The 10,488-nt window shown below is 35.6% G+C and overlaps 1 protein-coding gene across 1 annotated transcript; it reads left to right on the top strand.

The window, feature by feature from the left end:
- Nucleotides 1-545: 545 nt before the first annotated feature.
- LOC136348719 (inhibitor of Bruton tyrosine kinase) lies at nucleotides 546-6,678 on the top strand. The gene is made up of 11 exons (XM_066299822.1): nucleotides 546-690; nucleotides 1,288-1,630; nucleotides 1,774-2,031; nucleotides 2,088-2,275; nucleotides 2,571-2,721; nucleotides 2,791-3,007; nucleotides 3,496-3,937; nucleotides 4,028-4,771; nucleotides 5,131-6,088; nucleotides 6,182-6,333; nucleotides 6,394-6,678. Exons 1-11 carry the CDS (start codon nucleotides 682-684, stop codon nucleotides 6,523-6,525), a joined length of 3,594 nt encoding a protein of 1,197 aa, XP_066155919.1. The 5' UTR covers nucleotides 546-681; the 3' UTR covers nucleotides 6,526-6,678.
- The last annotated feature ends 3,810 nt before the right edge of the window (nucleotides 6,679-10,488 follow it).

The following is a 10,488-nucleotide window of genomic DNA, read 5'->3' on the forward strand; positions in this document are numbered from 1 at the left end:
CTTTTTCTTCGATCATTTTCAATTACCTTATAACACACATAGTTGATCGCAATTACCTAAAATACAGTGCATGAGAAAAATATAGAATAAAATAGTTTATGATTCAGACAATGATTTGGAAAATATACTGAGCCGTTTATTTTTCGAATGGGCATTTTTTAAAAGAAATAAAACATACACCGTGTACCAAACGTTAGATATAAAGTTCTTTTATTATTTTTTTTTTAATGGAAAACGTGAGTTTTTATTTCCTATTGGATTTGAGTTTTTGTTTTATTTAGCTGTACGTAGGTTTTTTTGACACAGGATGATTTGTATCGGTACAGGATATATTTGTATTGATGATAGGTACTGTTTTGTCAGTGAGTTGTTTTCTATTGTAATATAAACTGTTGTCTGAAAGAAAATTTTTATTTGCTGCATAAAATAATTTTTATGAGGGCAATGATAAGTAGGCATATTGCGCTGTTGCCTTTGTTGTGTCAAATGCTCGTACTTAATTGTCCTACACAAAATTAGTGTCATAGTGCGGATGTAGAGGTCGTCCCTTATCACTTCAGAAGTGACATTTTTACCAAACGTCAAAAACAAAACTACAACAAAACATTTTAATATTGCAGTAAATAAATTCCAAAATTTGAATTAAAATCTACATATTTGGAAAAAACATTGAATGTAGATATGATTAAAGTAAGTTTTGTTGTTCTTAAAAAACACAAAATATTTAGAAACTATTTTTGTGGTATGACAATTTATAATAATCTATATTTCTTTGGATGTCCATCTACTCCTTTTATTTCCATCTGGAGTACTTATAATTTATTTTAGGAGCATTCTGCATACATATCAAGAATTTTCTGAAGAAATAGATATAATAACGAAATATATTTATATGCTTTGAAAACTGAATTTACAATTTCAGTAAAATTATAATTTTCTGGCCTCATATTTTTTGTTATCAATTGTGTAACATTTCGAAACCTCAATGCAAGTGGACGCACTATTGAGGAAGAGTAGCAATTTATAAAATAAAATTGGAACATTATGTTGGGTTTAAAAATTTTACCTAAAGTTAAACTTGAGGTTCCTACATAAAATTTGTGGAATATAAGAATGTCAAATCCAGAGCTTATACTTCAGTACAAACTTTGGCTATACAATCTGGCATACCTAGCTACTTACTGAAGGGTTCCTGCCAATATCTGCCATTGTGTGTAGGTCCAATGTAGATACCACCTGTCACTTAAAGATGCTTCAAAAATAAGTAAATATCATATTTATATCTAGATGAACAAACAACCACAAACTGCCCCTTGTTGCACAAGTCGGTGTCAATCTAGTCAACATGGAGACTCCATCACTGCTGCTATCACCAAGAGATCTGTCACTGATAGTGACTTATCATCATACTTAACTTATACTTGTTGCTGTTGTGAGTCTGTTAAAGATTCAGTTGGAAGAACAGCTCTACATGTTGCTGCTGCTTGTGGCAGGTCTGGCCTGGTATCATGGCTTGTCAATAATCGGCATGCCAATATTAATGTGAAAGATAAAGAATCTGGATATACCGCTTTGCACAGAAGCATATTTTATGGAAAAATTGACACAGTTGTTGAGTTAATTAAGCTAGGTAAATTTATACTGAAAGTTCCACGGGATGCCTCATAATGAGCATGATTTGAGTTTAAATTTTTTCTTTCTCTTGAGCTATTATGAAGCACACCGTGGCATGAATTCAGCTATCAATTGAGTTATGAATAGATTCAAATTTAGGAGCTAATGGGACACTGCAAGATGCAAACAGCCTGACTTACCTTGAGCATGCAATGATAGATAGATTTTGCCCCCCTGACTCGACGTTTTCTAGTGGAGAACTTTTCACTTGGGGGGCAAATTCTAACAATTCTCTTGGTTCACAGCTACCGCGAACAGTACCTGAAAGTATGGATATTTTTCATAAAGAATATTCAAATGAAAATGTATGGCAAGTTTTCATTGGTCAATTTCACAGTGTGATTCTTACAGAGTCTGGTAAATTATTTATAACTATACCACAATTGCCTTGAAATTACATAATTTATTATTAGGTTCGGTTTATAGTTGTGGCCACGGTCAGGGTGGGAGATTAGGTTTGGGAGTACAACATTCTGAAGTGATTCCTAAACCAATTAAATTTCCTGCCGCTATGAACGTACCTCATTTCAGTGAGAAAATACAAATTATTAGCTGTAGTATAGCCAGAGATCACAGTGTATTTTTGGCATCCAGTGGGGAGGTATGTGGTAAAAGGATTTCTGTTTATTTATTAATCTCATGACAAACATCCAAGGTGTAAGGGAAAAAACATTAATATGTTGTCAACATTAACTGCGGGCTAATTCCTATAAAAACGTTCAAATTGAGCTTGGGAAGCGATAAAATTCTTCATTTCTATGGAAATTAGCGTGATTTTAAAGATAGCACCAAATTAAAAAAAAATTAATATTATATCACAAATCCTAAACGAACTTATTGATAAATAACCTGAATTTACAATTTTGTCTAATGCCTAACTATTTCCATATTTTTAGCTGTACTCGTGCGGATTAAACAAACATAGGGTTCTAGGTATTGCACCGCCTCCAGCTGAATTACTAGTCCCTAAAATACTAAAACATTTAGCCGATAATTCCTCACAAGTTGCTACCGGCAACTATCATTCCTTAGTTTGGAACAAATCTGGTAATTTCTATTACGCTATTTGGAAAGAAGGATAATAGGACGAGGATAATGGGACCAATTGCATTGTAGGCATTTATACCTGGGGCCTTAATGCAGGCCAGTTGGGCCATCAACTCGTAAATCCTTCAGATAAATACATTTTAACTTCTAAAAAAGTTACTTGCATTAATTACAAGCAGAGTACCATCAAGTTGGTATGCGCTAGTACTGGAGCCACTGTTGTCTATACTAAAAAAGGGGATGTTTATATCCTTCATGAATACCAATGTAGGAAAATAGCTTCAAGGTAATGTTAAAACATTGTGATCCTGTCCTGACGTCCTCGGATCGCACGAAAGTGCAATCAGAGGACCCAGGAGTGATCCAATTTGCATAGAAATTTTTTTCAGCTCAATAGTGAATTTAAGACAGCTAAACATTTCCATTTTAACCGATTTTTTGGGAAACAAACGAATGTGTCAACACGTTATTGCTTTGTATAAATTGAAAAATTCTGAGACACTTATTTATATAAATAATTATATAACTAAGCGCATTTTATTCAAGTTAAAAGCCCATGTAGCTTTTGTATCTACACTATTTTCCTAACATCAATAATAAATTTTTAATCAAAAATTCTACAATTTACATTTGTGTTTTCTATTCACTTAATTTACGTCAGCTTGCTCACTCTATTTAGATCAGATTAACTTGCAAGTTTCTTTTTTCGGCAAGAGTTTTCAATTCTTGATCTTCACCTATTTGAATAAAATTTAACTTTTAATTACCTTTTAGACAACTGAATTTGGTAGAAATAGCTGTGATTGGTGGAAACTTAAATCATTCTTTAGACCCAGAACTGTCAAATAAAAATAGAGAATTAAAAGTTGCCGCGTTGACCAGCACTGGCAGATTACTTTTGTGGCAGGAGTCAGACCCCGTTCTACGCAGATGCGTTTTCTCTATTAATAGATCTCTGAATATAATTCAAGTTGGTCTCAATATAAATAATATTCTATTTGTTACCAAAGAGGGAGAAGCGTTTAAAGGGGAAGCTAGGCCGAGGAAGAAAAAGACTGGGGATAAGGAAAAATCCGATAAGAGTTTCAAGAGCAGTTTTCATAAATTTATAGACAGATACGAATGCATTTCTGTAAAACTCGAGAGAATTCCACGAGTTCATAGAGCCGTTTGGATTCAGAGTGATCCAAAGGGGCATAATTATGCGATTATTCAGGTAGGTGACATCCGAAGACAGTTATCGAAACATTTGCAAAATAGCCGTTATTCGCGCAATGGATTAACGTTATAGAAAACTCCATTTCAGGACCGGCCGTACAAGTATTTCACCCCATGTGACATTACTGCATCTACAATGTCGGAAAATATGAGCGACTTACTAACAACAGCCGATGTCTGTGATGGCATCGCAGATATAGAATTCAACATTTCCGGGAGACGGTTTCCCGCTCACAAATACGTTTTAGCCTCGCGAAGTCAATATTTCATGAATTTATTTAATAAAAACCATAACTCGATAATGGAGTTTAAGGGATACCAGCCAGCCATATTCGAAGAATTTTTAAAATACATTTATACCGGCAATAGTGAGCTCATCGAATTGGGCGATTTGAAAAATGAAGCACTTTTGCGTTTGTGCCAGAAGCCCGTAAAAGAAAATGACAAAGAAAACGATGCGATAGTTCAGTGTCAAGATGAAAATAATCTGTCCGCTTTCGAATATTATTCGACAATGGAAGACCAGCCCACGAACAATGTGAAAAAGTTGGAAAATCCTGTAAGAATGTTGCATGAAATGGCCAAGCGATTTGAAGTGGTAACGCTGCAAAAAATTTTGAGCAATTTAGATATGGTCAAGTGCAGTGTAAGAGTTAAAAAAGGGAAAAAGGAAGTCGGGAAATCTCCGATTATTTTCAGTAAGAGTTTGTGTCCTGAACTGTGCGATGTAGAAATTAGGTGCAAGGATAATAGGGTGTTGAAAGCTCATAAGTGCATTTTATCAGCCAGAGTGGATTATTTTGGGAATATGTTTTCAGCCAGATGGGGAGGGGTAAGTTATCAGACTATTTCGTCACGAGACAGTTTCGAACGTTCAGTGGTTCAAAAGTGTTTATCAACTGTGAAGTTAAATATTTTCTTTAAAAATAAATCCATATTAAATTTTTTCCACGAATCGAGCAATTCACAGTCGCTTAATAATACAGCATATTTATAATGTAAAACAAATCAATGGTAGTTCTTGTGAAAATTAATAAATTGGGGGTCATGTGTTTCCTAAATATACAACGGATATCTATGAGGACATTCCTGGTGTAAAAATAAGAAAAAAAAGTTTATATAAACATACAGACCTTGTAAACATACTGCTGTGGAATGCTAAATTTTATATCAAAGAATTCAAACTTTTAGGATGTAACCTCGAAGATGACCATGCTCTACTCCAAATCGGTTGTAGAAGCCTTGCTTGAATTTATTTATACCGATTCCTTGGACCGCCTAGACGAGAAGGACATGGATCAACTGTTCAAAATCATAATCCTCGCTGATCAGTTCTTCGTCGACAGGCTAAAAGAGCAATGCGAAAATATTTTATCCAATTTACTTACCATCAAGAACGCCGTACAGCTATTGGCACTTGCCGATGCATACAACGCAGACGGTTTAAAAACTAATTGTTTCGAGTTTATGCATCAAAACATGCCGTCGTTCTTAGAGTTGAGACTTCTCGACGATCTTGATTCGTCACTATTGAAAGAGCTCTCCGAGTTTTATCAAATCAGGAGACGCCTGGACTGCAGAGTTATCACTCCTTATTCCACTGCAGTTTCAGATGAGGAGATTGCGGCGATTAGCTCAATGTATCCTACGGATATTACAGAAAAAAAAGACAAGATTGGCGGTAAACAGAAGATGTCTAACTCTAGTAAAAAGCGGTCTCGGACTCATAAAAGCAGCGCTTCTGAGAAAATTCTGCCAGAGCCCCTGGAAAAAGAAGCTGTTCAAGTTATCAATAACAATCTATCGACATCGAAATTTTCTTCAGAACCAGAAGAAGGGAATTTGTCGAAAAATCCTCTATCTGCTCGAGTGAAGTCAATAGTAGTAGTCAATAATTTAGGTTTGTATGACGAAGAATTCGAGGAGGATTTCACGCCTCTGCAAAGGACATCGGATTATGGAAATCCAAACGCATCTTTTGGGGATTTTCCGTTGCTGAACAGTCCTCCAAAACAACCGGGATTTTATAGTAAGCCCCAACATAAATTGGAAATGAAAACGAAGGTTGTTAAATTGTCGCAGAAGCAACGAAAGAGGTTATCTTCAGAGAGCAGTAATATTGTTCCTGCAAGTTCTCCAAATCAAGCAGGTACGCTTTTAAATTTAAAATCAAGTTTATTGTATTATTAATATTCATAAGGTAGTATAGTTCAACAGCGATAAGGAGATAAGTTAATTTCAGAAAACGCTAAAAATCCATGGAAGATTCTTCCAGATCCGGTTTCTCCGGTAAATTCACCCCCCACCAATAATTTTGAAACCATCATCTCTAATGAGCGAAAACAAAAGGAAAATTTGGTCAAGATAACTAGTAAGCAACTGGTTTATACTCAGGTAAATATCTCGAAATATTTTGAAATGTTATTGATATATTCGTATAATTTCGGATTTTAGATTGAAGATAAAGCCATTGACGAATTGAAGAAATTCTATAATGTGGACAATATCGAAGATGAAGTTATAACCATTGAACGAGTATCAATGGGTGCAGTAGCGTTACCAGTGTGGGTGCCGAAAACTAAATAATTATCAGCTATTTATGTGATATTAATTCTAAGATATGGGAACATATTGTCCATAATTTTATGTAAATTCCTAATGGATAAGTGGGTAAACATTTTAAATTACTTGTCAAATATTGAATGAATGTGAAGTCAATTGATATACGATTTGATTTTGTGTTGTGGTGCCAAAAATTATTTTCTATTTACGTGCGGAGAAGTACACTTTTACAGGTGCTATGATGTACAGAGGACCCCTGAAATTATTTTACAGTGCTTGACCAAAAACTCCTAAAATAAAAATAACGCGTTTTAGATAAACTTACCCACACCCATTGTCGTTTCGTTTTGCCGCAACGGGTCGTCAAAGTTTTCCAATGTATATCGTTTTTACGAAATAATTGCTCAACACTTATCGATTTTAAATAATATTCTAACTAAAAGTTATTACATAAACTGGAGTGTTTTGAGGTAGACAAATTTTTTTTAATGCGTGGAAATATTAGAAGATACCTTTTAATACTCACGAAAGTTTGATAGTTCCGAATTTTGCGGCATACAAAAAAATTCAGTATTATTTCCCGAAAGTCATTAAAACAGTTAGAATTGTAAATCCACATTGCCACAAAGCATGGGCGTACTCAATGGAACCTGAAACAGAAAAAAGTCAATATTAGTTTCCGAACAAGTCATCAAAACAGTTAGAATTGTAAATCCACATTGCCACAAAGCATGGGCGTACTCAATGGAACCTGAAACAGAAAAAATCAATATTAGTTTCCGAAAAAGTCATCAAAACAGTTAGAATTGTAAATCCACATTGCCACAAAGCATGGGCGTACTCAATGGAACCTGAAACAGAAAAAAGTCAATATTAGTTTCCGAACAAGTCATCAAAACAGTTAGAATTGTAAATCCACATTGCCACAAAGCATGGGCGTACTCAATGGAACCTGAAAAAGAAAAAAGTCAATATTAGTTCCCGAAAAAGTCATCAAAACAGTTAGAATTGTAAATCCACATTGCCACAAAGCATGGGCGTACTCAATGGAACCTGAAACAGAAAAAAGTCAATATTAGTTTCCGAACAAGTCATCAAAACAGTTAGAATTGTAAATCCACATTGCCACAAAGCATGGGCGTACTCAATGGAACCTGAAAAAGAAAAAAGTCAATATTAGTTCCCGAAAAAGTCATCAAAACAGTTAGAATTGTAAATCCACATTGCCACAAAGCATGGGCGTACTCAATGGAACCTGGAACAGAAAAAAGTCAATATTAGTTTCCGAACAAGTCATCAAAACAGTTAGAATTGTAAATCCACATTGCCACAAAGCATGGGCGTACTCAATGGAACCTGAAACAGAAAAAAGTCAATATTAGTTCCCGAAAAAGTCATTTAAACAGTAAAAATAGCGAATCAACGTTGGCGCGAGGCAAAGGCGTACACAAAGGAAGTCTGAAACAGAAAAAAAAATCAACATTAATTCCCGAAAAAACTTTGAGAACAATTAGAGTTGCCAATTAACTTCGACTTTAAGCAGAGGCGTAAGCGAGGGAGACCTAAAACAAAGAATGATTTGAAATGTTTTGAAAGAACTGAAGTTGTGATGTTAAACTTCGGCAACGTTCAAAGATAGTTCTAAATGCCTTCTAGAAAGGCCAAAATAGCAAATGGTTTGGATTATGAATTTGAAAGTTCGAAGTTTAAGACGAAACTGAACTCTGAATCACAAGACATAAGAATCGGAACTCGCCCTCTGAGTACCAAACGTGTGAGCCAGAATTACTTCGGAGACATCGTTTTTACTCACAAAATGACAGTTAACCGTTCCCATTTTCAGTCACTAAGTTGTAGACACCTCAACGACACACTTTACGAGTCTTTAAAACAAAAGAAAACCAAATTATTCCGATTATTAATGCAGCGCGCATGTGGAGCTCTTCTTCGTCGTCGCGCTAACGTTCGAATGAATCAACTACGAAGTGGTATCAGTACGAAAACATGCAAAAAATTCACAATCTGCCTTTTGTAAAGGTACAGCTCATCGGTATTGGAAATGATACACCACCGTTAGTAACAGGCGGTGATTCCAAATTTAATAAATTGGGGGAAGGTGGTGTATTCAAGACGATACTTTAATTATGCAAACGTACCCCGAAGGAGGAAAAAATACATTTCCTATTGCAAAGGGAGGTTTATCGAAAATAAGTCAGAAGTTTTTCGAGAACAATACTAATATGGAATTTCAAACGTTCTGTGCATAGTTGATACACAGGGTGTCTCGTATTAGTAATTGTAAGCGCCATAAAGAAAGTCTAATTATTTGCGCATAAGAAATCTCCGGTTAGCGGATTGGCCTACTAATACGAGACACCCTGTATATATAAATAAGTATAATAAATATAAAGCCCTTACCAACCTTAACATTTCGTCTCAATGTGTTAAAATTTAAAAACTTGGAAGGGTGAATGATATGGGTGGCCTATTGAATTTAATTTCTTTGTGAAGAGTTGCTTTGAGCATCCTATCGTGACGATGCAGGGACAACGTTATCTTCACCGAATTGTCCAGAATTCGTAATTTTATTAATAACACATTCGTGGATAATGCACTCGGTATTTTAAAAAAATCCTGGAACCCATTAGAGTTGCCTCTTGAAGAGGCGGAATTCACAAATAATTTTGCTTTAAACCAGAGGCGTACATAGTTGACATTGGAAACACAAGAATATTGAATTTAATTTACTTAAGTACGATTAAAAATCTTGGATCTATGTTGATTATGATTTGAGGTTTAGGAGCCTTGGAAAGGCACTTTTCGGACCTTTGTTTTCGGGACCAAAAATCGCAAAAAACAGGGATCAAAATGATGTATTCCGGAAGGGAAAGGCGCATTGCCAAGCAATTTTCCTTATGAGCCACATAGGTCAATGCCTAGTTTATCCCTTATTTGAAATATCTTGTCGGTCATACTACCACTCGGTCGAATCATCTAAAAATCGATATCGGTACGAAAACGCACAAAAAACTTTGCAATCTCTTGCAAAGGTACAAGCCATGGGACGAATGGCAACAGCGCTACCATGGCCTCCAAATATTCAAATAACTATCCACCCTTTTTTTGCGAGCCTACAACTCCTCGATCTAAGCACGGAAACGAAATGAGAAACGAAATAATGTACAGCGTCGACATGCTTGAGGAAGGGCATACAGGGTGTTTGAAAAAAACGGGCGGAACTGCAACTCAGTTATTTATGAACGGATTTTGGTCAACTAAAAACCAAATAAAATGATATTTTTCAGCCTATTAAGTAAATTCAAAGTTGATATTTTTTTTACTCAAACGTCTCCGCTTCAGGTGTCAAATCCGGAATTTCAAATAGAATTTTTTTTCAATTTTTCGGTGGGAAATATTTTTCTGATTTTAATGATGCGTGTGAAGTTAATATTGAAACAATTTTTAACTGTAAAAATTGAAAAAAAAATTTGAAGAATGTGAGTTAGGTGGCCATCTGCGTTCAAAATTTGGACATTATGAGTTATGTAACCATCTTATCGCTATGGGGTGTCTGCGTTATTCTGTGGTCGTCCGCGTTTCGTTCCAACCCACCCTATTGTATTATCTTGTACAGGGCGCCATAGACAAGCGGCGCCCATTTGATACCCAGCGAGAAGGGACAAGACAAAGTTGCCCTCACCTATTGAAACCAAACCGTTTTTCTTCGTAATTTTCTCGGGGCAGTTATGCGGCGAGTGCATGCTGCAGTGCTACTCAGGTTACGTCAACCGTCTCAGGGACATCTTCCATTTTAAAGGACCAAAAATGATCCAAATGGAACGAACCCAATTCCCATCAGCAACAACCGCAGTAAACGCCACGTCAGATGTATGGAATATATTTAATTTGTTGATGCCTGGGAGGTGCAAATCATTTTTTTACATTGTTTTCATAACAGCGATGAAAGAAAAACAATGGCGAAAATTT

The sequence above is a fragment of the Euwallacea fornicatus genome, chromosome 2 (genome assembly GCF_040115645.1).
Source record: "Euwallacea fornicatus isolate EFF26 chromosome 2, ASM4011564v1, whole genome shotgun sequence".
Taxonomy (NCBI): Eukaryota; Metazoa; Arthropoda; class Insecta; order Coleoptera; family Curculionidae; genus Euwallacea; species Euwallacea fornicatus.